The sequence below is a fragment of the Nematolebias whitei genome, chromosome 21 (genome assembly GCF_014905685.2).
Source record: "Nematolebias whitei isolate Nwh7 chromosome 21, NemWhi1, whole genome shotgun sequence".
Classification (NCBI taxonomy): Eukaryota; Metazoa; Chordata; class Actinopteri; order Cyprinodontiformes; family Rivulidae; genus Nematolebias; species Nematolebias whitei.
In genome coordinates this window covers 20,797,207-20,824,964 of record NC_056518.1, presented here as the reverse complement: position 1 = coordinate 20,824,964, position 27,758 = coordinate 20,797,207, and the positions used below count along the sequence as shown (strand labels likewise).

At 40.5% G+C, this 27,758-nt stretch overlaps 1 protein-coding gene across 1 annotated transcript; it reads left to right on the top strand.

Moving 5' to 3' along the window:
• Nucleotides 1–3,455: 3,455 nt before the first annotated feature.
• Nucleotides 3,456–27,758, top strand: ldlrap1b (low density lipoprotein receptor adaptor protein 1b). Its single transcript, XM_037695288.1, has 9 exons — nucleotides 3,456–3,547; nucleotides 14,415–14,557; nucleotides 15,310–15,422; nucleotides 18,461–18,575; nucleotides 19,351–19,423; nucleotides 22,558–22,653; nucleotides 24,241–24,374; nucleotides 24,649–24,683; nucleotides 26,516–27,758. The coding sequence occupies exons 1-9, from the start codon at nucleotides 3,463–3,465 to the stop codon at nucleotides 26,661–26,663; spliced, it is 942 nt and encodes a 313-aa protein (XP_037551216.1). The 5' UTR covers nucleotides 3,456–3,462; the 3' UTR covers nucleotides 26,664–27,758.

Here is a 27,758-nt window from a genome sequence, read left to right as displayed (position 1 = left end):
AGCTGTTTTTTTTTTTTTTTGTTTGTTTTTCTTTTTAAAATTGGTTTGCTGTTGTTGGCTTCTTGGGAAAACGTGGAAATTACAGTCGGTTCAGCCAACTGGTTGGTGAACATGTACTTTTATTTTTTTTTCTTGTTTCTTTGTTTTCTATGCCCACAGTCACTGTTCTGTTTCCTCCCAGGTCTGACCTTGGCTGCGCTCTCACTCTGAGGTTTACAAGAAATAAACGTGTTTTTTTTTCTTGCAAAATTACCTTCTCCTTGTTGCTGTCACTATTTTTGGTAATTATGTTATAACTCAGGACGGCACGGTGGTGCAGTTGCTTCTGCCCTCAGCGAGAAAATCGCCAGATCGAATCCTGGGTACTCCGGTTTCCTCCCACAGACCAAAAACATGCATGCTGATTGGTAACTAAATTCTTCCTATGTGTGAGTGAAAGTGAGTGGTTGTTTGTCTCTCGTGTCCCTCTGATGGACTGGAGACCTGTCCAGGGTGTCCCCCGCCTCTTGCTGGATATTGGCACCAGTGACCTCTATGACCCGAAAAGGAAGAAGCAGGTAAAAGATGATGGATGTTGTAACTCATTATCTCATGAAGGGTCCTTGCAAATTTTTATATTTTAGAATAAAATAGTGACATTTTTAACTATGGTTAAGATAAGAATTTGTTCATGATATTCTAACACAAATCTCAATAATGAAAGCATTACCACATAAAGCAATAATAAGTGTGACTTCTATTATGAATTAAAATGTAAAGACCTTTTTTTTTGTTTGAGCTGATCTACTTCAAACATGTAAATCCTCTTCCTGCCACTAGGAGGCAGTCATGATTCGAAAATTCAATTCAATCTAACCACACAAGCTTTGGTCATTAAATGATAAAAGCAATTCTTTTGAAAATCAAAGAAGTCATTTGACAAAAGACTTAATAAACATTAAGCAACACTTTGTCTCTGCTTACATGTTATCTAACACTTATGTCAATACTTTTCAGTATGAGACAGAACAAATCATGGGCTGCCACATAGTTTGATTTCAGTGATAATTCCTCTAATTCATTTTTTTTTTTTTTTTGTCTTGAGAGGACAAAGAATCTTTTTCCCAAGGACGGTGCATTTCAATGCATGACAGAAGCCCTCAGCTCAGCATTCTGCCACATACCCGGCATCCTCAGAAACACACGATTAACCTGTGCAGCGAGAAGAATGAGGTAAAACTCCTCACTCCGTTTCTCTGCATTAACCAAAGACTGTTATTTTGCATAAATATCTTTGTTTCTCATTCCATCATCATCTGTTCAGATGTTTAGCACCACACACTTAAGCATGTGGAAAGAGCAGATTATAATCTCTAGCAGTCAGCGTTTGGCACAAATACTCAGCTTCACAAATCTACATTTAATCAATTTTAAAAGATTCTAAACCTAAATAAAATTAAATGCAGATCATCAGCTTCTTCTATCTTACAAATTTTATGAGCATTTCACTTCTGATTGATAATGAAATTGATTCAAATTTAATTGATTTTGTGGGACATCTTAAAAAGAGTGTCTGCCTGAGCACATAGATTATTTAGTGCAACACCAATGTTGTGATAATCCTCATTTAGATCTGATTTATTTGGACTGCACAGCAAGTATTGTCACGTCTTACCGAGCATCAGATTGAACATACAAGTCATGTTGCCTAACATGTCCTCAGGGAGGTGTTAGCCACCTGAACTCTTGCCTCTGGGCTTGTTAAATCTGGTACTGCTGGATTTTTTGCAAGCCTTTTTCCTGAGTTTTTTTTATTTAAATGATAATGATGTAATCTCAGTGTAATGCAATGCGAAAATAGAGCTTTGTTTCACTTTTCTTGTGATATTGGTCCTAATATGTCCAACAATATTTTTGACGTTGATCTTATGTTATGATTGATAAACATGTCCCCAAATCACAAGACATAGATTAAATGAAAGTGTATAACAGGGGTCACCTAATCCCACTGAATGAATATGTAGCTATATTACTATATTAGTCGATTTGTGATATTTTTGTTAATAAATACATTTTCATTTTTTTAAATTTAGTTTATAAAAGTAAGATGATGATTTAGTGTGATTATCTTTGTTAAAAAATAAATCCAGGCACTTTATAATAAAACTATAGCAACAATAACCACATTCCACAGTGATTTGAACCGCCCAGCTCCTCCTTAGATTGTAAATCTACCTGCTGAGGTGAGTCGACTGAATTCATGACGTGTTTTGCTGTTTGTTAAGAATGAGGGAACAAACTGAGAATTATTTGTCACGGAAAAGCCAATGAGCAAAACTATAGAATGAGCGTGTGGAGCTTCAGTAGCTTCTCTCCACTGGTTTCCTTTCAAATTTAGAATAAAATTCAAAATCTTACTTCTAACCTACAAAGCTCTCAACAACCTAGTTCCATCTTATAATACAGATCTTATTGTTCCACATTTTCCTAACAGAACACTTCTCTCAGACTGAAGGCTTACTTGCGGTTCCTACAGTTTCCAAGAGCAGAATGGGAGGAAGATCTCCGTTATCAGACTCCTCTCTTGTGGAACCAACTTCCAGCTTCTGTCCGTAAGGCTGACACATTGTCCAGTTTTAAGAAGACTTTCCTTTTTGATAAATATATAGGCTTAAACTACTGGAGGACAAATAGACCTAACTTCTTAAAATGAATTGTTACAGATGAATAGTTTTCATCTTAACATGTGTTTCTTGACCTGCCATTGTGTATCCATTCCTCTTTCCTGTCCTCTCAAAGCCAGTCGAAGAAGATGGCCGCTTGTCCTGAGCCTCGTTTTGCTGGAGGTTTTTTCCTCATGAATGAGTTTTTCCTTTCCACTGTCGCCTTCATGCTTGCTCACGATGAGAGTCTGTGATGGAGTTAGACTCAAAGTAGTCTGCTCCTCAGATAAATAATGTAAAATTATTATTTTTAAATGTGAATGTTTCTGTTCAGTGTCCTGAGATGACTTCTGTTGTGACTTGGCGCTATATAAATAAACTAAATTTATTTGAATTGAGTTGCACCACACAGACCAGGTGCTTCATCTCCTGCCGCTCCTGCCGCTACCGCGACCAGGCGCTACCGCTTCTGCCGCGACCAGGCGCTACCGCTCCTGCCGCTACAGCGACCAGGCGCTACCGCTTCTGCCGCTACCGCGACCAGGCGCCACCGCTCCTACCGCTACAACCGCTCGCGTGACACCACAGCCGGGCGTAACAACGCACGTTATCCGGCCAATTTACATACGAAACACCGCCCAGAGGACGAACATGATAATCCACCGCGGAGTGAACCCTCGCTGAGCGAAGAGGAACAGAAAACAGACAAATAGAAAAGTTTCGGCGGAAGAGTGCTCCTTTAAATCAAGAGAAAAGACTCGGCCGGGGTGACGGACAGGCGGCGTCGCACGTCGGGCTCTTCGCCCCACTTCTTTTGGAGATGGACGCTTTGAAATCCGCCGGAAGGGCAATTATTCGGAGCCCTAGTATCGCTAAACAGTCCTGGGGTTCGGGCAAACACAAAAGTAAGTGTTGCTCAACACATGAATGTTGGCATTAGCTGGTGCTAATTCGTCTCTACCGAGCTAGTAGCTAACCTTACGAGCGGTAGCGGTGTTTAACCTGCCGGTGGACGCTAGTCACTAAATATTTTATAGCACACGGTTATGCTCGATAGACTTCTGAACTTGGCACTTGTTCGGGAAGTCCCCTGTTTTCGCTCACGATCAGTTAAGTCAACACAGCAAAAGTTTTATAGTAGCCCTTTTGTGTGCAGTTCGGCGTGTTTTGGCTCGAGCTCGCCTTCGAGTCAGAGACCAGAGCAACCCTCTGTTGCTAGGCAATAATGTAAAAACAAATATATATATATATATGGCTGCGTATAGGAGGGACTGCACATTCTTGGAGTTTGTTGACCCGTGATGAGGTCAAATAAGGGGTTTTGACTAATCCACCACAGGTGTTTTCACGCCTGGTTTATGTTCCCATCACACAGTTTGATGCTCATGCTGATCTGCCTCCACAAAGGGGGGGATCCCATGTGTTTTCATGCCTCTTGTCTTTTTCTGTTTGATTTCATAGACAATAAAGCAGCTGGCAACAGTGTTACTGACACATTGCAGCTGATGCTTTGGCTTGGTCCTCTCCTCTCTGTGATGCACAACCAGCATCCGTCATCCAGCCAGCCCAATAATCACTCCACCATCATCTTCAAATGATCTCTAGCTCTGCCACAACTCCACATTCAGACACCGGCTGAACTTCCCTGCGCTGTTTTTATCATGCAGAATAAAGAAGGATGTTTTGTAAATCATTATATATATATATATATATAAACAAGTGAGTTCATAAGAAGTTCCTGATTTAGCAGCTTGTCATCTTCCTCTTTTCTTAACTTTTCCAGTGTAATTACAAGCTAGAGACTGGGTTGTGAATAAACTTGTCTCGACTTGTGCCCCAGAGGTGACCCAGTCCTTTGGATGTGGCAGAACAGATAATTGCTTTAATAACGTGCCTTTTCCATTGGATGGCGTTCTCTTAAACAAAACAGGAAAGCACATTTTTTAAATTTAGACAGATCCATAATCTGAGGTAGGATTTTTGCCACTTTAAAGCTCTTGCTTTAGCTTCTTCAGTCCTTTTTCTCCCACTGCCAGCAATGGTTGTAACATGTTTCAATATATATATATATTTTTAAATCAATCGTGCCTCTTTTAATTATCACTGCACGTCATAATTAAATTCATCCCCTTTAGTTCTGCTTTTGGACTTAAATCCTACATGCTGTATGACAGTTCAATTTGTTTGTCCCTGCCTTGTCATAACTTTCATTTAGTTACTGTTTTCCAACAAGTTAAATTCTATGAAATAGCCACTGTATTTCTAAATTATGGAGGCACTGTTTTTTTTTTTTCCTTTGCAATGTGAAACGTGTGGGAGGCAGAAACCTCCAGGTCAATGAGACATCTTCTGTAGCACTGTAAACACTGAAGCAGCTAGCTCATCTGTTCAGTCAACTCATGCAGACCAGCAAACAGAAGTCTGCATGATCTTAGTGAAAATGTTTCAACAACTACATGCATAAGCGAGTGTTAATGATGCTGCCCCTTCTGAATGCGTCCAATTTAACTTTACCACATTAATCAGTGATGAAAGTTGCGTCAGTGTCATGTTTGACATCTGTGGCTTCAAATAATGTCAGCAGTGTGCAGGCTAACCCTGCCCGCTGTAACATCCACACTTTTACTGTAATGTAACGAATTGTAAAAGTTCCACTGCAGTGCAAAAGCATCTCCTGCTGCAGGACTTCTTAGTCGAGATGTGAGACAGCAATATGTCCATGAAAATGGGACTGAATTCCCGCATCTGTAAAATTAGCGTATTTTTCAAGCTCTTAGCATAAAAGATGAAAGAGGTCTGAGCGCACCACTTCTGTTGTCATTTTATGCATTCAAAGACACGGTCAAGGTTGGGTTTTGAATGCTTGTTAATGTTATGACGATTAAAACTAATAATGGTATCAGTCAACATATTTTTCTTGATTGCTGACTTCATGCAGAGGCACACACCCTTGGAACAACACAAATATTTTTTTCTTAGACAGATGAACCACTCCCCGTGCTTACGTACATTCCTTTTTTAAGCTGTTTTTTTTTGTGTGTGTGGCTTGAAATAAAGATTTCATTTTCACATGAACAACTGCTAAGTTTCTCTGCTGTTATAGCTCCCCCTTCATTTCAGGACATTAGTTACTTGTTAGCTGGTTGGCCCAGCAGCATGGCCTGGTCAGTGCTGTGTCCCCTGCACAAAGTCATCCTGAGGGGACTGCCAGGCTGTAATGGAGATTGCTTCTTTTGCAGGATTCCTTTACGGTGTAGTAAAGTCCTTTGTGATTTACAGCCCCGTTAGATATTCTGTATCCGGCTGCTTGTTGTGGTGGAGTTGGTGAAAGGTGTCATGTGGAGATGGGGCTGCACAATCATGCTTTGTCAAAGTTTGTCCCTGCAGGACAACGTTAATCCTACGGGGCAATGAATGTTTAGTGTTCTCTAGTTCTAGCTGACACAAGTGCCAAAATATAATAATTTAAAACATAATTGTTGTTTTTGGACCTTTTTAATAACACTGAAGCTGTTGCTGCAAAATGAATGTATGAATCAAGCAGATTACTTTGCTCTCTGTGGTATATTACATTAGGCTTTCTGTATATATTCTGGTCCAAAGTATGAAACACATTCTTTCATGAGCATGTCATATTTTTTTAAATCATTTGGGAAGTCTAAACAGGCTAACTAGTTCATTTTCCTGCTAAGAAATAATTGATGTAATCTTCTTTAGCCATATGTCGAGGCATATGGCCATTGTGGAAATTCTCAGCTTCAGCCCCAGTAGATGATCTAAATAAGTACAAACAGAATAAAACTACACAAAGCTTTTAAAACAAGGGGAAAGATAATAAATCATATGAGATATTTAGATTGTGATCTAAATATTGTGTTGATTGTGCATTGTGGCAAAGAGTTATGCATCTTATTTTATTTCTAAGCAAGTTGGTTTTAAAACACAATTTTTTTGTTAGTAGGTCAAAGCGCTACATGTCTTAAATCATTAGAAAACAGCGTTTTTATACAGAGAAAATATTCCTTTTTGTAACATCTCAGTCAAGTCTGCAACCGTTTCTGAAATCGGTTGAAGACGTTCATATTGAAATTAAACTTAGCTTGCATTTCACCGCCCCAAACCTTGATGAAAATATTTCAGATGAAAGATGCTCGTACATTCTCTAAAAGTTAAACATGCCTCAAATTTTGTCCCAGTGTTTAAAGAAATCTCCAACTACACTTCATACTCATCTTGTACGTGATGTTCACGGGAATTAAGAGAGGCTTTTTGTCCTTAATGTAAGACTTTGTTTTGCTCTCTTTAATCTCTTTGCCTATATGTGTCATAGTTAGAAAAATGCATATAAGACCGTGTGCAGAAATCTGTAAGGGACCTCGTGTAGTCTCTGTTGACGGGGACATATGGTGGATCTGTGGTCCTTCCTGTCAGCGGGTTAATCCAGTGAAATATTCAGCAGCACTTTGGGCTATACGTGATTAAATCAAGGATTTAGGAGCAATGCTGTTTCACTTCCTGTCCCACTAACGAATACGTTTTGTGCATTCATGTCAAACATAGTCATCATCAGGGGCTGGAATCAGCCATTATTGCATTTTTTTGCCTTTGGTGATGGGTATTAATGTTTTTTGCCTGCGCCTATGTGTGTGAGAGTTTGTCTGTTATGTTAGCAAAAAATCGTGTGAACCACTGGACAGATTTTAATAAAACATTCAGAAAGGACTAATTTCACAACAGTCCAACATCTCCACAGCTGGTCAACTTTAGCCAATTTAAATTTAACTTAAGTAAATAAGTTGACTTATTTGGAAACGCTGACAGGCAGTGAAAGCTATGCCTTCCTTCAAATGATGGGTCCTTTTTTTTTTTTACATAAGATTCTGTAAAAAGAAATATGTTGCAACAACAAGTAAAGGCCCATAATCAGTCAACTGATTTGAGGTCAATCAACTGATCATTACCAGTCCAGTTGTTTGCAGCTCATTGATTTGACTCCTGGCGCCCTGAGATTGCAGTTTAGTTCTGGTCCATTTAGAATGACTTTGAGTATTGCCTACATTTTGACCATTTTTTCCCCCCTACCAATTTAAACCTCTAATGATAATGAAAATGTTTGGAATATGTTTGAGAAAGTGATTTATTCCGTCTCTTTCTAAAGAAAGCATTTCCTTTTGTACACATCATTTAAGTTGTTAGAATCCAGCCCCTCCTGTTTGGCGAGGCTGAAAGCAGAGCGTGTTGAAGATCAGTTTCGTAACCCAGATTTTTGTCGGGAGTACATTCTGACCTCAGCTGGTCGTGAGCTTTAATCCTCCTTGCACTCATTTGCCCTCTCTCCTTCTCCCACTACTCGCTTTCGTTCTTTGAGTGGATTTCGCCAATACTCCAAGACACGTGTCTCAATGTTAGGATTTAAATTACAAGACTCTTATCCTCTGCAAATCCTTTCTTCCACCCTACTAAAATTAATTTGGACGATCTTACGAATCAAATACTGATAGATGCAACGCATCTTTATCTCTACTTGGCTGATATTTAAGAAAACCCTAAGCCCGCTGGTCTAGAAGATGAATGATGAGAAGCATCCTGTTTCTCACTGATGAGCGTAAAAGACCCCAACGATTGTTTTATTTACGCATATTATACTTTCTGCTGCTTCAATAGCTCTGTTGTACTTTTCATTTTTAGTTTTTTTTTTTAATGCATCACAATCTGAGACTTTGACCTTGGGGTTCCAAAATATGTAAAACAGTTTCCACACGTGTTAAAGTGAAGACTTGCAGAACAATAGTACTTGGTTTCTGTTTAAACCAAGCACAGTCAGGCTGTGACAGTCATCCCATGTCAAACAGTCAGTCTTTGTCTTCTTAACAATGGACCCCACAACCTTTTTTCAATAATGACATAAGTCATTGTATTTGTCTTATTTGAACTGTCAGGTTGAACAAAGCATATAAACCTGCATATAACTTTATTAAACCAGTGGTATTCGTTGGTGTACAAGGGGTTTGTCGTTCTTTCTCTCTTCAAGCTTGTGGTACAGCTCTGCATCCCCTACAGCATCTTCTCTGATCTGACTCGGCAGTTTCTAATTTAGTCCCAAGTGTCCTGATTGGAATCTAATAATGCTGAAAGAAGTTTCTTTTGCACATTTGTTCCAACAAGAAAAGAGGAGGTCCTCCCACCACAGGCACAGTTTAGCTTAATGGATGAACATGGAATAGGAATTATATATATATATACATATATATATATATATCAAAATAACTTGGAATTATTGATGTCTCTGGCTTTATTTGTTTATAATTTGCCTGCGGGCACAAGGTTTTCTGTGTCTACGCTGAAACTCCGTTAAAGGCCAACAATGAAGCCTTTCAACGAGCACGTGTAAACTATACGGTCAAAGCCAGATAAGTGCCGGTGTTATTCATCCGGGTAATAAACTAATTAAAGAGCCACACCTTTCCTCTAGACAGCACACACATATTCAAGTTTATTCTCAGTTATTGCCACCTTTTCACTCTGCCTCTGGAAATATTTGAACTGAATTATATTGGAAAAACAAAAATGTAAAGTTAAAACCTTCTAGAAGTTTTTGGTTTACAATGCATTTTAGGAAAGCATAAAATCAAAATATTTATTTTTATTTGACTTGAACCATCATGGTACACAACTGGTTTCAATGCACCAGAGAGAAAACCACCAGTGCTTCTGACTGAGCAACTGTCCTCAACCTTTCCTTCCTCACGACTGGGACCATTTCCTTTTCCGTCTCTGCTTTCTCAGCAGGAGGTCGTCGTGATTCATGTCTGTTCTGTTTCTTTTGGCAACAAAGTATTTTTTCCCTTCTATTATGGGAAAAGCTAAAACGGCTTTTAAACAGCTTTATATAGATTATGCATCAAGCAGTTCAACTCACATGGCAGAAGTGTCATTTAAGAGAAACAGTCCAATATGTTTTTAAAGATTAGAAAGTTTAAGAAACATATATATTTTTTTATCAAATCAGGCTAATATTAGTCTAGGATTTTCTTGTTCCCTTTGGTTCCAGTTTGTTTGGGCTGACAACTGACCTTGACTTGATACAAGCTCCCAGTCTGAAGAACCTTTGTTCATAGTTAAACACTAACCCTCTGCAGAGACCAGAAAACAACCTGGTGCCAGTATCCCAGGGTCATGCACCTCTCCAAACCAATGAACGGACCTGCTACCAGCCTGGTTTTTATTATACATCTCCATTTGTTTGGCCGCAGTGTGTTCTTAGAAAAATATGAGCGTTTCGTTTCCATTCTTGTTCAGGAAGAACAAATACAAGTGGGTGGGAGTGAGGCCAGAAACGTCACGAGTAGATTTAGATGAATGTGCTGAAATTGACCCATCAGCCATGAAACCATTCTGAGAGTTGTCAGAGCTTCAAGAGTTCATTTAACGTGCCAAAATTCTGATTTTGTCACTTTACCCTCCAATAAAAATGTGAGAAATCTCTTCAAATACGAAGTGACATGTTGGTCTTCATGCCAAAAAAAAAAATTTCACTAACAAATGGGCTGGTCACTAATCATATATTCTCAAATTACCTCCTAAAGTGTTACATTTTTGTTGTTAAATAAAGGAATGTAGAATTAAATGTACAACTTTAGTCCATTGTGCTGTCCTGATTCTGAGATAAAATATGCTTTCTAGCTGCTGGCGATGCTTGCAGTCCTATCTTTTTTTTATTTTTGTTCATCACTTGTGATTTCTGCCTCTCCAGTTTTTAGAATCCCCAAATAATAATTCATGACCCGCCTTGTGAATATTATTATGCGATGAATGTTTTCGCACTGCAGCGGTTTACTTATCTGCTCGCAAACTAAATGGCACAATCTGGTTTTGCTTGTAGAAGGATGTTAATTAAAGCTGGGCGAACATTAGCTCATACTTGTAATTGATAATCATCTTGTGAAGTCGCAGTTGGTCCGACTCAGTTTAACTAAAGTCATCTGCTTTGTTTTGTCTCGTCTGGACAGACTTTATGTTGAGAGGACTATTAGGGCTTCATTCTCAACAGATCCGATCTGTGATGAAGCCATGGAGGTGTCGGCGTGGCGGTGTGACTTATGATTTGTGTTTGTGCGTGCACGCTCCCTCTCAGCCTCAGAGTGTTAACATGACGGGGCTCAGGTTCGCAGCAGAGCAGAGTTCTCCTGCTTTTTCCCAAGTAATTAAACTCGCATGTTACAGTGGTTTAGCAAAAATAATTTTGCTTTACAGCGATCAGTTTTGTCTTTCTGCTTTCATTGAACGTTTTTCATATTATTTCCGCTGATTTATCGTTCCTCTTTTATGTGTGATTGCCTTTTTTCTCTCTCCCTCTTGACTTGTCGTGTAAAGCAGCACTGAGACCTGAAAGAGCAGCTCTTCTTTCCTCATTACTGATTTTTCCTCTTCACACCACTAGAAAAAGGTTCCTCCTTTTGGCTTTGACTAAATCACCCACCAAAACCACAACGTTTTCCAGCCCTTCTTTTCTAATTCTACCCAGTCTCTTTGCTGAAATCCTTTTGATAATATATCCCCAAACCTCCTCCCTTTCAAATAACTTGTTGCATCAAAAGAATCCGATTCTCTCTGTAGTTTTATCTTCATTAAAATTTAATGCAAAGTCTGGGAATAAGCTTAGTCTCAATTGAATATTAAAGGAAAGACAACAAGATCAGGAAGTTTTCGTCTGTTACAGCGTAATTGTCAGAAGAAACGGGTAAAAAGTAGGTGAAAGTACATTTTGGCTTAACTGCATATGTTGTAATACAACATTTTATAAACGTTAATACCCACAATCCATCCAGAATGAGGGCAGAAGAAAAAAAAACAACAAATGGAAATGCCTGTTGCTCATTTTCATATTTTTAGCGAGACGTCTTGTTGTGCAAACGACTTCCTTTTTGGATGGTTTTAATAATGAAGCGTTGTGAAATGCCACGGCTTTTAAGAACGTGAAAAGTGTTAAACGCTCTACGACACTCTCATGCACTTCAAAAGCCCCATCAAAGACAGGCTGCAGAAAATGTACCCCTTAAAAACATCAGCTTTGCAAAGAAAACCACATAATTTGACATAATTTGGTCCCAACACAATCAAACTAACATGTTAAAAATGTTCTAAAATTACACAAGAAACCTGAGCACAACCAGCTCACGCAAGATCTTTTCTGGCATGTGAAGTGGTGGGGGACATGCATTCCTTTAAGGATTGTTGGTTTCATTATATATTTTAGAACGCAAGGTCAGGAACGTGTGTGTAAAGCTCTAATGGGACTCAGAGAAACCAGAACAAGACGGACTGTCAATTTGGACATTTGAACCACTTTTTTCTTTTTACAGTCATGTGTGTACTCACCTGTTTGTTCCCTTAAAAAAAAAAAAAAAAAGAAGCAGCCGGTCCTGACCAGCCGAAGCCCAGCACAGGAGCCTTTGAAGTTCTCTAGCTGCAGGAAGCTGCTGCAGTGGGAGCCACTGGTGATCGTGGAGGATGGGGTAGTTGGTGAATGCAAACGTGACCAGTATGAAATTGGATTATTACAGCTCAGTAGAACTGTGGGTTTATGCGCCAGTCTAAAAATAGCTCATGTTCACGAGTTGAATGATCATTATTAAAGTTTAAAAATAAAAAAGCTGTTGTACTTTACAACTCGGCCGCTTGTTGTTTTAGTTGGGGCAGAAGTGTTTCGCTTTTGCGATCTCTGGTGGATCAAGAAAGCTGGCTGCTTCTGCTCTGCGTGCTGTAGATTGACCGCAAAGCAGTTCCAAAGCGCTTCTGTCTGTATGTTGAAATTCCCCAGAGCAAACCCGGCTGCATCATCATCGCCTTTTGTCAACAGTAAAAATGTTCAGTTCACTGACGGTTCACCATCTGTTCTGCAAACACAACAAGCACGCAGCAACGGTTAAATATCCCATCTAAGGTTGAACCACGTCGTACTTGTCTGGAGAGGCTTGTTCTCGTCACGAGTGTTTTTAGTCCACACAGTATTAGTGATCCTCCACCACAGGTTCTGTTGCAGCATGAGAGACTCATCCTGGCTGTAACTGCAGGATCCAAAAAGCTCAGTCTGTTCTCTAAACTTGCAGCCTTAAAGGCCTTGACCTTATAGTGGGTGTTTACTGTCAGACTCGTTCATTACACAAATGTGGGTTCACTTACAGCTTCATTTAGATCATTAAAAACCAGCCATGATAACCACTAACAGTTGGCTTGGTTTGGCTTTAGAATACATGAATATTATAAGTAAGGCTCTGCTGCCACTTTTGAATGTTTTCTGTTCTCTAGATGAATAAACGGGTAAAGATAATGGATGGATGGATGGATGGATGGATGATGCATCTGCAGCGTTCACTATATGCATCAGAATGGCTTTTAAAATGCTGTATCCAACATTTGAGCAAGTAGCTCCTTCAGACACAAACATTTATGAATGTTCAGATAAATTTTATGTTTTTTTTAATGCATACAGAATGCAGTCTATTTTAAAATGCATTTTGACACAATAAAGCTTCCAAAGTGCAAATTCAGTTTGCGTGGTGAAAGTTGAAGCTTTGACTTTTCAGAAAATTGACTTAGTTCATGACTACAAACAAAAAAAATATGTAATGAAAGACAATCGAAGCACTCAAGCAAAAAGTTTCCATAAATATATTATTCATGGCACTTAAATCATACATTACTGATAAAAAAAAAAAAGTTGTTTAGTTCATAAAATGACTTAAAAAAGGTCCATCTCAGAGACAAAAGAAGACATTTTCATGTTTTCTTTCCACTTTTTATCTGTCAAACTGTTCAGAAATCTCAATTATTGTGAAATGTCAAAGATCAAAAAGAGCTAAATATTGCAAGAAAAGGAACTTGTCACTTATTACTTTATGTTCAGGAATGTTTCTGTTCACACTTGGCTGCACACTTTTCTAACAATAATAATAAAAAAAAAACGGAGTCAATGGTGCCATTATTTAAATCACCTTGAAGATCTGGAGTTTCCATAAAGTCCACTCAGGTTGGCAGGTGGTGGTGTTTTTACATTTCCTGATATATGAAGTGAGGAGACGAATGGTTGTCTGGACCCTCACGCTCAATCACACGACATCGTGACAAGTCCATAAACTTTTGAAATGAACTGAAGCGAATGGACTCGAACAACCAGTTTTGAATAATTTATGCTTTCATAAATACGTCTAACATTGAAAAGCTGCTGTCACCTGTCCGTGCCTTCTAGTCATTTCCTCTGAACTCCTAGAAAGGTTGTAGAAAGGGTGATATCAACATCTCAGCAGCGTTCACCTCCGTAGGTTTAGAATAGTAACTTTGCTCTTTGGAAGACAAAAATAGTGAAATTCCTGATTAAGTTCCTTTCATTATTTTAACGTTCTGTAAATGTGTTGGTATGCAAACGATTGGAAAATTAATTTAATCTAAAGTTGGCTTTGGGGAACGTTGCCGTCATTTGCAGGAAAATAATCTAGTGAGGAGTTAAAACTAATTGTTCAAAAGTGCCTAATGTTTATTTCATAGGAATTGTTCAAATAGGCTGAAATGTGATTTGGGGAGTTAATTAAAATGTAACAAAGGAGCGATAGGAGTGAATTGTCACCTCTTTGTTGCAAAGCGTTGGCTTACCTTCAAGTCTTAATTCCCTTCAAGTGAACTGAATTGCTGCCCTGACATGTCTGAAGGACTTCCAGCCTGCAGGGCTGTTGGTGAACACAAGGGTCACTGGTGTGTGTGTGTGTGTTTCTGCAGAGCTTCCAGAAAACTGGACGGACACGAGGGAGACCCTGCTGGAGGGCATGACGTTTCACCTCAAATACCTCGGGGTGACGATGGTTGAGCAGCCCAAAGGCGAGGAGCAGTCTGCGGCGGCTGTCAAGCGGATAGTGGCCACGGTGAGAGACGACACACACACACACACTCTCACACACACACACACAGACTGAAGTGGCTTGAACAGCACACTCAAATTTTTTTTTAATGGTCCTTTTATTAAAATAACTTGCCGCAGAAAATGGGTTTCTGTCGATCATTTATATTTTCTCCACATCATCACCTTTGCCACTCAAAAGTCATCCACTACTCTCCTTTTATAACCCGACTGACACCCCCCCCCCCTCCCCCCCCCCCCCCCCCGCTCAAAGTTCTGGTTGACATTTTAGAAGAGGTTAGTGTGAACAATGTTACTCTGTATGGCGCTGCCGGCTTTATCATGCTAGAAAAGGCTTAATGTTATTGGATCTGGCAGCTCGGTGGTTAATGAAGTAGCAGCAGTAAAAAAAAAAAAAAAAAAAAGCTCTGATTTGCTCTATAATCTGTCAGCGCCACTCTGAAAAGGATTAAAACCAAACTGATATGTTTTCTTTCATTTTGAGTGCAATTTTAGACTTTTTTTTCTAGAGTTAATCATTCAACTCTTAATCTTTTATTTGTAGTTTTGACTCCTGGATTAAGCCGAAAGGCAGGTTTGATGGTAATTTACTTTGATTTACAACGCTTGGTATGCCTCTGTCATCTCAGTGGTGGCTTTTGATTGCATAGTCAGATTAAAACGTATTAATCAGATTTACATAAACACAAGGACCAATTTGTTTGTTGTTTTCCCCACACAGTTGCTTATGTGTTTGTCTTTTTCCCTTCTTCCCAGGCCAAAGCCAGTGGGAAAAAACTCCAGAAAGTCACGTTAACAGTCTCCCCTCGTGGAATCATCCTTTACGACAGTGCCTCAAACCAGCTGATAGAAAATGTCTCCATATACAGGTCAGCCCTCCTCCTTTACCTCCTCGTGTTGTCCCTGTCAAATTGAGCCACCTGGATGTTCGTTCAAAGTGTTCTGATCTTCCACGGTAAAACAAGTTATTTTTTGTCTTCCTTCCATTTATCATGTGGTGGATGTGTGGTACACCAGGGTGGGCAGCGTCTTTCTGTATCGGTGGGAGGAAGGGGAAACACGCCAGTTTGTCTCATAAATTGTAGCTCTCCTGAGCGCACCACGACAGATGTATGTCTGAGCTTTGACCTCAGGTTTCACACACTCGCACATTTGTCTTTTAGTTAATACCTACAGATCCGTCTTTCCTGCCTCAACGTGCAGGCTTGTCTCACTTCTGCTGGCCCAGCGCTTATGATCCAAGCTTGAATTAGTTTTCTTAAATTCCACATTCATGAGTGTGCATATCAAAGAGAGATGGGACTTTCCATCAGTTTCACAAGTATAACTAGGCTTATGTGAAATATGTCCATAAAAGCCTGCAGCTTTAGGACCAGGGTTGGTTTGGTGGCGGTTTTCTGAACTTATTGACCGACAAATTGACGTTCCTCTCCATATATTTCTGGTCTTCTTGAGCTAACTGGAGCTGCTCGGCTGTTTTACAGGAAAGCTATCAGTAAGCATCTGCTTCTTGATTGTGCAAGAAAGGTTTCGGTAATTATTTATTTTACATAAATCATTGTTCTATTACAGTGTATTCAAAGTGGGCAACGTTGCACTTTTTTCCACGTGAACATTTTCACAAAGGTCTTTCAAAAAAAGGAAGAAGTGACGATGACAAAAGTGAAACGCTGATCAGACGTGCTTCTGCAAACTGAAGTACTTCCAAGCAGATTCTGATCATTGCTTTAGATTATTGTTAAAATGTCAAACACTTGTTTATCTAAACCCTTTTTGCAATTTGCATAGGTTTTTTTTCTGATTAGCTATTTGAAAACCCCACCACAAATACTCAGAATTGTTATTATTTTTACTTGAGCAGCTCCTGTGCATTCACAAACAGCTGCAACTGGATTGCTTGGAGAAAAAAATAAAACGATGTACAAAGATTTGTGCAAATTTCAAAAAACTGAGCACATGACAGTTCATAAAATGGAGCAGAAATAAAAATCTATCTCTGTGCAGTGCACATTACATGTGCCTGTATGGGATGGGACCGAAATCTGTCGTATCAATTTCATAAACTGATAATTATTTGTCGTTTCAGCCTCACGTAGTATCCCTTTTGGCATTAATCTTAACCTAACTTTTAGAGTTTAAAGCCTCTAGACTAATTCTTTAACGGTAATATCTTTCTGAGATGAAATTGTTTTCTAGTTGTCAAACATTTACAGGTTTCTTAGTTTCCTTGTGAGTCACAGAGGCTCACAATCTTGTCACTTCAATTTTGAACATGTTTGTGCAACAATTTTTCTCTCCAAATAGACACAGAGTTGCCACAAGTATCTCAAATTAGTCTCAAGAGATCTAGACCTGTACCTGTATGTTGACGCGTGCATGCGTCGTGTTCTCCTCTGACAGAAAAACGTTCAAGTCCGTGCCCAGGTCTAAAAACTCTGTTCGGAGAAAAAGAGTAATAGTCGAAAAACAGGTTAAAATCTATCTTCATTTCAAAAAGTGCACTCCAGTGCATTCAATCATAAATTTGTGGGTGGCTGTCATAGCGGATACAAAGCAAGCTGAGGTGGGCGGAGGTGAACAACATTTTAACGTGCACGTGTAGAATACAGTTTTTCAAGCCGTGCACACAAAAATCATCTGGAATTTTCAAAGTTTTAATGTTTCAAATATGGGTGCAACTCTTGCTGGTCACTTGGTTGTAAACACAATTCAATAAGCCTGCAAGAAAAAAATAACTGCATTCATTCATTCATTCATTCATTCATTCATTCATTCATTCATTCATTCATTTATTTATTTGTTTATGCAAAAACAGCCCACCTTTACCTCTTTTATCTGATCAGCTTTTTATCTTGTGTGTCCAAAAGTATCAAATGCACCCATGTTTTTTCCCTGTATTTCCCTGCAAATAGTCCCTCGCTACTTCGCGGTTCGTTTATCGCAGTTTTTCAAACTAAGGTTGTACATGACACACAACTGGCTGATTGATGGATGAACCGCACGATCGGCGTGTCATTTTTTATTTAAAATGAATTATTTAAAATTATTTAGCACCTGCTGCACACACTGCAGTATACACTTCCTGCTGCAGCTGATCAGCTGTTCACTGTGCAGAGCGGAGAAGTGGGCGTAGCCAAGCGCGCTTGCAGGTGGCAAAGAGAAGCAGGAGTTTTGCAGTTTTTCCACTTATCACGGGTCTTCGGGGTACGGATCCCCCGCGATAAACGAGGGTCTACTGTATAGCATTTTTAAATTAGAACTAAAAAGCAGACTGTGTGAACTGAGTCCAGCTGTGAGCTTAATATGTTAGAGAAAAATAGGGGAGCTGCTTGTATCTTGAACCCCAGCACACCTCTGCTCCATAAACATCTGTTAAGAAGACAGAAAGATTGGATTTGTCTGGACATCAAATTTCCCTCACTGCCCTCCCAACCAAACATTTGCTGTAAATCGTGGTTGCGTTCTGACCACAGCTGGGACTCCTCTCCAAACTATATATTTGATCTATTTGTTTGACGTTAGAGTGCACAGCGTTGAAGGAAGGACAAAGAAAGGACACACGGCAGGCATTCATTTTCATCTTCCTGCATCATTTTGCCTGTCTCACCCCACCCGCCCAGTGCGCTCATTGCTTTGGTATTAAAGACATGACGGTCAGATGATGGATAAAAGCCATTTGCAGAACATTACATGTTGATTTAAAGCTTCCCCTGCACCTGAGACGGACGAGCAGGATTAATAACTTCCACATGACATGAAGATAACCCGTCATGACACCGTCATCTCTGTGTGCGAGTCCCTTACAGAGGCGAGGTCCAGTCTGAGCTATGATTTGATATTTGCCTTATCTGTAATTATTTCCTAAATAATTAGATTTGTAATTAAACTGGGTGTCTGTTTGTTTTAGAATATCGTACTGCACTGCGGACAAGATGCACGACAAAGTGTTTGCCTACATTGTCCAGAGTCAACACAACGAGACTCTCCAGTGCCATGCCTTCCTCTGCTCAAAGAAAAAGATGGTGAGTAATGAAGTTTTGCAATTAAACGTGCAGAAGTTTAAAGAAAATAGTCTAATTAATAATCGTATAAAATAAACAAACACACATCCTGTCTGTGAATCGAATGAGTAAAGACCCAATTGAAGTAAGGACATTTTCTGCCCATCAGGATAGTTTACCATTTTGAAGCCTCAGTATGAAAACTGAAGCCCTTTCCCTGATAGTAATAAGACAAATGGTTAAAATCAAGTTTTGTGTTGTGCAGGAGGACCACGAGTTTGTTCTAGTTGCAAAAAGACTTACAAAGGTGGAAAAAATGCGTATTGGTGAAGGTGCACATGTAACAGTGTTCCATTTGTGCTCCTTGCCGTCATTGAAAAGCACTTTATACACGACTAAGCACCGTTCTATATGCAAACCTGTGAATGTATTGTCAGGAGAAAGAAAGGAGGCTGGAGGGTGTGGAGGCTCGGATCCCTCTCTTGGCATTCTCACATCCCTGGAGGTTTTCTGAATGAGCGAGCCACTCCCTCTCCTTCCTTCCTCTCACTAATTTAGTTGTGGCCAAAAGGCCACGTATTCTCGCAGCTACATAAACAGCTCATCGTAAACTCCACTGGTTTCTCCTCCCTTTCTTCAAGGATGCCAAAAAGAAACTTCTCGCGTTTGCGGTCGCTTCCTGTTTGTGTCCGAGCAACAGCCCCCTTGCCTTCCTGGATTCTTCCTTCCTGTTGACGGGATTCATGCGGGTATTATTCATCCCTCTGTGTTTTCTGTCTTGTCTGTCTCCTAACAGGCGCAGGCAGTAACCCTGACGGTGGCTCAGGCTTTCAGAGTGGCATTTGAGTTCTGGCAGGCTTCCAAGGAAGGTACGCACGGTTGCTCCTGACAATTTGTGTGTGACAGATGAGCATCAACCTGCTGGTGCTTTTTTCTCATTACTGTACGCATCTTTTATCTTCCTTCTTTTGTCTTTTGATCGTGACCCATCAACACAAAAACACAAAAATTCTTGCGTCTTGCTGATTTGAACTTCAACGTCTATTTGAGAGGTCATGAGAAGTAACAAGAGACTAGTTGCTGTTTACACAGTTACAGCCGCGGTGGTTAACCCATCAATCAGAGTGACCCGTTTCAGTTTAGTAACGCTTCTTTATTACAGCCACCATAGCAGTCACCTGTGTTTTAGACGGGTTCAGGGACTCCTCTTACTGGAGGAAATCTTCTGAACTCAGACGTGTGCAAAATATTTGTTCTCTTTATCGCATTCTTCACCTGCTTTTCACTCCTCGCGTATTTATTTCTTATTATGTCAGTCTTTCATCTATTTTAATATTTTCATCATTTTTATACCAGATAAATGTTAAGTTGTATGTTTTTTAAACACAGCAGACAAAAGTGCTGTGTAATAATTGTCTTAACTCGAGCAGCTCACACTTCTGTAAAGCTCAGTTGAGCTCCCATATAATTTACTGCATGCATGACTCCAATGTGTCTAAGCAGGTTACAGTATAAGTTTTTGCATTAAACCCCCCTCCCCCCCAAAAAGAAGCATTTACAGTAGTTTATCTTTATATGTGTTGGTGGTCTTTTCCATTCCACGATTTTCCATTTGCTCCCTGCTTTGTTTCGCACCTGCTGCCCTCTTTCTCCCTTTTCTTCATCTTCACACCCTGCACTCGCTTCTGCTCATTGTGAGGACCGAAGATGAGGGGGGGGGGGGGCAACGGGGGGGGATGGGGGCAAGAAAGTGTATAAGGCTGGGTAGGCACAGAGGGGTGGTGGAATGGTGAATGTGTTGAGAGGAAAGGACAATGATTGTGTGGAAGCTCGCCTCACTCACAGATTCGATGTCGCTGTCATTGATCCTGTGTCACATGATGTGCTTATGCATGCAGCCCTGGTGCAGAAAAAAGAACCACCTTGTTTCATTTTGTCCCGTTTCTTTGGGGCGTTCTATTGCGAACACGTTTCCACTTTAAAAGCAATAGATTTGTCATCTTGCGTCTCTTCATAAGCTTTTATTTAATCTTTCAATACTCAAAAGCAATTTACTACTGACAGTTTTTTTATCTTATCGAGCATCTTGTCATTTTTCTGCTCTCAACACTTTTTCTCCTTGAGATTTTTAGGTGGGCGAAGTAACAGATTTGATTTAATTTGACAAGATTAGCTTTAAGCTCATGTAGTGGTTTGTATAAGAGATTCCTTTCTCATCTTTAGATGTGCAGGTGTTCCCTTTAGACACTAAAGAAAAAGAGAAAAGAAAATATTTTCTGTCTGTTTCATGAAAGTTACAAGTCCCTTCAGGATTACTGCAGGAAGATGCGATCCACTGTGTCTCTCACCACCCACTGTGGTTCTGCCTGACCCACATTTCTCTGCATATTACAGCACCCAGCTCTGTTTTTTTGTAGAATATTCTCTGTAAACACTGCAGCAAGCTGCGAACTGGAATATGTTTCAGTTGGTTCCATGTTTAGGAGGAGCAGGAGAACTCTAAAAGGTGCCTGGGGAAATTTTTTTTTGTTGCTCTCCCATCACTAAGCTACCAGGACTCATGGGAAATTGGATTTTTTTTTTTCCAGACCAAGAATTGTGATGAAATTAAAAACAATGTTTATCTGCTGTATCTAGTCCCTTCAGGATGAACTGAGGTGGAATTTTTTTCTTCAGCTTCACTTTTGACGTAATAAAAAAAAAACTTGTGCAATAAGTGATTTAAAGCCAAAGATGTCACGCAATGTGTCGTGCTCAAAGAATGTGTTCAACTACTACACCTTCATACTGGCCTTTTACCTTCAGCGGCGGGTGGGATTACGGTTTTAAGTTACAGAAATGCAAACGTAATCCACATCAAAACTTCATTCCTCTTAAAGTTTACCACATTCCACAGAAAAGGCATCAGTCATGATGTAGCAAACCCAACAATCAGTGAAGTAACTATTCAAATTTGTAAAATGCTCATGCGCTTTGTAATCTGCTGTAATCTGATCTGCTGATCTGTTTCATATTGCTGTGCTCATCTGCTCACACAGACTCATGTTTGTGCTGCTGTTGGGCGTATTGTTTTTATGCTACTAGTGCTTAGTGCATATTTAGTTTGTTTTTCTTGGTTCATATCTTAGATCATATTACTTTTTTTTACATTTTATTGTTGGTTGTAACTGGGTACATAATTTAATTCCACCTCATGTACCACATGTGGTGCGAACGACAAACAATCTCTGAATTTAATCCACGCTAAATATGATCATAGCATGATTTGTAAATGAGTCTGGGTTCAAGTTTGAGGAAAAAGTCCCAACTTCCTCCTCACTGGGTATAATTTAGGAGAAGTTTGATAAATACCGTATTTTTCGGACTATAAGGCGCACTTAAAATCCTTTAATTTTCTCAAGAATCGACAGTGAGCCTTATGTATGAATTCTGGTTGTGCTTACTGACCTTGAACCGATTTTATGTGTTACAACTGAACAATGTGGAGAGTTATTGTGAATGAGTTGAATAAAGTTTGACTTGTCTGACTGTTTTGTTTCGCTTAATGCGACTTGTAGTAAAAAAAAAACAAAAAAACTATGGTACAGGCCCTGAATGTGCTCTGCTGGGTACTGGATCTGTGCAGGAAGTCGAATGACGGCTGTTGTCGCCCGCCGTGGCTGACGTGCACGTTTTTTGTAAACCAACTCAACATAACGGAGCGAGCAAAGCCTCCTATCACCTCTGACCCAGATGTCACTCTGTTTGAACGCTGCCCTAACCACTGCACGAAGCACGCTGTGGGTTTTAGCTGACTAGCAGCTCGATGAACGGCCTCATCTGCCAAAATGCTGCTGGTTTTATTATTTGTTCATCCATCCATCCATCCATTGCCTTTACCCTCTTCTTCCTTAATGCTCTTCATTTTAGCTGCTAGAAAAAAACCAGCACTTTGAACAATGCAAAGGTAGTTATCTTCACCACCTTCTTTTATTTTGTCTTTGTGCTGCTCTCTTGATCACAGAGAAAGAGAAGCGAGTAAAGACAGGGTCGGATAGGGAAGGAGCCTGCAACCCTCAGTCGGACAGCTCGGTCAGCGTGGGCAGCCTGAAGGGAGGAGGTGAGTCACGTCACCCGTCACCACATCTTTTCCTCCCTCTCTGTCACACCAATCGTAGCCTCAGGGGCATGGAGAGTGTTCAGTCTCTTGTATTAAAGCTGCACTTCAGTCTGGACGCTCGCTGTATTAATGTTTCACCGCCATCATCACAAATGACATACCGAGGTAAATATGCACGAGTCTACTGATGACGGTCTCCTTAAACTGGAACCATTAAAGCCAGCGGCAGTGCTGTGATCCAATAATAATGAATCTTTCTTCAATAATTCCCTTAACATTCTTCAACAACAGAACTAATCTCACACTGTGAAATCACATTATGGAAACACAATTACGGCCCACATTGTTTAACAAAACGTTTGTTTGAACAGATTCATAAACATCCACTGATCCAGGCAAACTTCCGACATTTTTAGTATCGTCTCAAATTTAAAAATGTATACGATGAGAAGCACAAGTGATATTCTAAACGTCCACTTTGCTCTTTTTTCAAAACGCCTTTTTTTGATTTGTTTGGGAGAGTTGGATATTTCTTTGTAGAGAGCTTCTCCTTCTGCTCAGCCAGGTGGACTCCAGCCAGAGAGGGATATCTTTTTTTGTTTCTTCTGAATCTCCTCTGACACTTTCTGAGTCTGTGGCTCTGAATGTTTAGTGTTTCACAGTGCGTAGGTTTTCAGGATGATCTCCTGAGAAGGACTTGGACTCAGATCGTGCTCTGTGTCAACGCGTTTGGACCCAGTGGGTCATTTAGCTGCCAGTGGATTGGATTTCCTAAAGGCAAATTGGCATAATTGCATAAGTAATGGAAGCTTTTGAGTGCTTTTTGGAAAAGGTAATCCTCAGCTAAAGTGGAGATTGGAGAGGGCAGAGCTTTAGAGCTCTCATAAGGTTACGTTCATGCTGTGGCTGATCAAATGGCATGTCACACAAATGGAAAGTCCTTCAGGATTAGTGGAGCTGTGAACAGTGAGTCAGCTTTATGGACGTGACATGATCCCTTCAATTCTCTCCCGCTGCCACTTCCTGTATTGCTCCAACCGATGGGAGGTTTCTTCTGCTGGGGGGAAAAAAAAGGTGTTGTCGTTATTTTAGTCTTGTCTGATTAAAATTGGAAATCTTTTCAAAGTATCTTTCATGTTCTCTCAAAAACATACAGAATGCTCAATATTCTGCATGTTCGAGTTAATATTTACTCACTCGGTGTAAATGGTCTCGCGCGAAGAAAAAGATGACTTGGTGATGTCCCAGTTCTGACCTCGCCTCGCAGCAGCAGGTGTATTTTTGCCGTTGGAGCTCAACAGATCGTCTCCAATTGGATCCAGTGGATGCGGATATTAAAAATACCCTGACCTGCACATTTGACCTGTGTTCACATGCATTAATCATCAGTGAGATCATTAGAAACCAATCTCACTAAAGCCTGGAGATGTCACAGGAGGTTACTCTGTGCTGCTTTATGACGTGAGATGGTTGACTTGACGACAGACATTACAGGGGTAACGGCTCTATACGTTCACGTTATTAATCTGAGGGTAGCTCTGTGGCAGTTGTGCAAAGTAAACCGCCGGTTTCTCTTTTGGTTTTTAGATGTAGCCACAGAAACCCTCCTGGACTTCGCAGAGGGAGCTAACGCAGCACTGGCCCGCTCAGGAACGAAGCAGACGGACTCTGAACCCTTTGCGGTGCACAATCACGCAGCAGAGAACAACAACACCGTGTGGGTAAGACGAGAGTCTGTCTGGACAGTACATTTCATCTGTTCGGCCTCGATGAGGAGAAAAGTGGAGAATGCTGTGAGGAAACGCTGAATAAATGTACTGCACCTGTTACTGTGCTGCCACAGCAATGTAGACAAAAGCCTATTGAGCACAACGGACCTTATCTAAAGATTACATGTCAAGGACGGGCATAACTTCTAAGATCATTTAAAGGAAAGAGCTACAAATGACTGTTCTCACGGTGTAAAACATATTTGATGTGCTTTCTGTGTGGCAGGAGCTGGAGGACGGTCTGGACGAGGCTTTCTCAAGGTGAGGACAGTTGTGGAATTTGGATTTTTCCTGCAAGTCTGGACTAAAACGGCCACACCAGCTTCTATTCTGGGAGTAAAATAGACCCATAAATAATCCTGTTTGTCCTCTGGCTCGGTTCGGTGCAGTAAAGCAGCAGACAGGAGACGGGCTCAGCTTACAGGCTCTGGTGTAGCTGACGCCTGACCCGAGTCACGCTGCATTTCTAGGATCTGTGTGCCATTATGCGAGGACCACAAACAGCCTCTGATTACAAGCTTTGCCACGTTGAGCGAGCATGGTGTTATTATTCTGGTGGAATAAGAAAAACAGGTTTAGAGTTTGTGCATCTCAAATCTTCCATCGTTGTGCAGCCAACAGGATAACCAACCCAACGTTGACTGCGGTCAGTCAGTTAAACCCGTTGCTCTGCTGTCAGGTTGCTCCGTTTGCTTTGGACTGCCACACAGACTCATCCAGCTCTTTATTACTGGATATTTTCCTCTGGCCCTGCCTCTCGTTTTTATTCTCTCACTTTCACTGAGCGCAGGGGCAACCGGCTCCACAGACTTTGTAATCAAGCACCAAGAGGCCATTTTGGACGTGTTCTCCAACAATTATTTGTCTGCGCAGACTGTAATTAGACTTGGAACTCCCGCTCTCTGATTAATGACGATGCTCCGTAGCGTTTGCAGAGACGAGCGGTTCGACGTCTGTTAGAGGCCGATTGTGTTTGTTGATGTTGAGCTCAGAAAGGAAGAGAACATTAAAGATAGTCCCACTGTTGATCAATGGTTAATATGTGTGTTATAGCTTTATGTGAGGATTTAAATCTGATACAGATTAATGGATTGCTCATAAAATCCTTAATTGCTGTATTTAGTTTTGAGGTAGCTTAATTATTAATATTAGGACCATGAAAGTCGTGTAGTTAATATTTGTATCAAGACAGCAAACTCTTTTTGTTTGTGCTTTTTAAAACTAGATTTAAAAAATATGTTTTGTTTCTCTACGATGAACCTTTTCATCATGAATCATAAACAAAAGATTCCTCTGCAAATGCTACAGAATCACATTTGCTCCCATTTGAGTCTTCGCTGCCATCTGCTGTTAGTCATTTGTAGCTGATTATGTATTTTGAGGACAAAAGGAGTTCTTTTAGGTAGAGATTTTAAAGCAAAGTCACACTGTGGCCACAGAAATGTACCCGTTTACGTTGTGACGAGGCACTTCAGAGTTTTGAGCTGATTTGTGATGTTTTCTTTGCACCCTCAGCCGCAGTCTGGATAGCTTTGAGTCCTACTCAGGTAACAATCTGAATATCATTCACCGGATATTACGACTTCCACTTCATTCCCGCCACGTCAAGCCACAGTTCAAGCCTGCTCGTCTGTGTGGGTCTCGGTGTTCAGTAAACACGTAGAGTAGCAAACATTAACATAGAAACTCTTTCCAGCTGACTCTTAGACACAATTAGGGGAATAAATGATCTCTTAACTGTTTCAAAGTTCAACAAAATTCTCCTTCAGTTCATCATCCACCATGTCTTCACAGATATTTAGCTTTGTCAGTGTCACACCCATCAGCTTTGCACTCTGAATGTGAGATGTGGTGTGTTTACTGTGTAAAAGGAGCCTTTGTGTACTGTATGATGGCATGAACTCATCGTGGACTGTCATGGTTAGTTTTAGCTCGGCCGTTTGTACCTGTTTTTCTTTCCATCCATTTTTATGTTCATGCATTAAATCAACACCGTACCCGTCATGTTTCATGTGTGAACTGGATCAACCGTAACCGGTTTGTGTTGAATCGTTTCAACAATAAAGTTTTCCTGTTTTTCTTTGCTCTCTTAGACTCGCTGAGTCTCGCACTAACCCCCAGGTCCTGGACATTGGGGTAAACCCTCAGGACTTCAACAAAGAAGAGTGCCTGCCCGCCCCAGTCCAATGGGACCAAGACGACGAAGACTTGACTGCACAAAACGACACTTTGGGCTTTTAACACGAAGCCTCTACCGAGAAGGGAAAACCAGGGAAAGACGAGGAAGAAACTGTGTGGAAACAAAAACTGACGCTGGTGTCATCATTATGGTTTCCTACCTCCTTCCTGCTGCCACGTCCCTGTACCGTCTCAGACCTGTGGACCTGTGGTGGACCTGCACACACGTCCAGAGGAGGACAACACGAGCTGATGGCTCACAGAACAGGCCAAAGCAATACAAACTAGTAGAAACCCTTTTTTTTTTTACGAGGCACATGCAGTTGCTTCATGTTTGTTACAGTCGGTCTGTTTTCCAGTTCTTTAGTGTTGACCCGTTCTCTGTTGGTCGTGTGTTTGTGTTACAGAAAGTTTGTGGTGGATGTTTGATATAAATTACAGATGTGAGAACCACGAGTTACGTTTGATGGGACAAAAAGGGCGTCGTTAGTTTTTATCTTTCTTAAGAAATGTAAAAATGTAGCAGGTCTGAGGGAAACTAGCAGCCGATGCACCAGCTCCCTGCGCGGGAGTTACTACCCATGTGCTTCAAGACTTCAGCCTTCTGCTGGGCAACAAAAGCTTTAAAATGTGTGTGCGTGTGTATGTGTGTGTTGACTGGAGTTTTTAACGAGGAGAACAAGTGACAATCTTATTTTTTTTAATTGCAAAATTTATTTTTGCACTAAACATTGTGTTTATGTTGAAAAGCACACAAACCTTCATGCGAGGTCTTTTATTGTCACATGCATCCAACTCGTTTACCTGTTTTTAGTCTTCATGAATTTTTAAAGAAAGCGCTTCGCCGCTCTGAGTCACTGGATCCAAAGTTGTATCAATGTTGCTTTTTTTTAAATGTGTGGGACTGAACAGCTCCAGAGCACGGCACAGTTACGTCAGTCACAATTATCTCTCAGGCGGAAGGCCGAGACTCGGATTAGAAAGCAGAAAGTCGGTCCATCTGTTGCTTATTCGAACTAAAACTCTTACAATTCATCGTACACTCGCAGATCATGAAGTCCAAGAGGATGAGGATGTTTTAAAGGCACAGTTTGTTACAGTGGAATTGCTGGTTTACGTTTTTTTCCCCTTCTAAGATTGTTCCCAGTGTTATTTTTT

Bases quoted from the DNA above. Each gene is read 5' to 3' on its own strand.
- ldlrap1b (XM_037695288.1), top strand. From the start codon at position 3,463: ATGGACGCTTTGAAATCCGCCGGAAGGGCAATTATTCGGAGCCCTAGT. The intron at 3,548-14,414 runs GTAAGTGTTGCT...GTGTTTCTGCAG, and splicing joins GGGTTCGGGCAAACACAAAA to AGCTTCCAGAAAACTGGACG. The intron at 14,558-15,309 runs GTGAGAGACGAC...CCTTCTTCCCAG, and splicing joins TCAAGCGGATAGTGGCCACG to GCCAAAGCCAGTGGGAAAAA.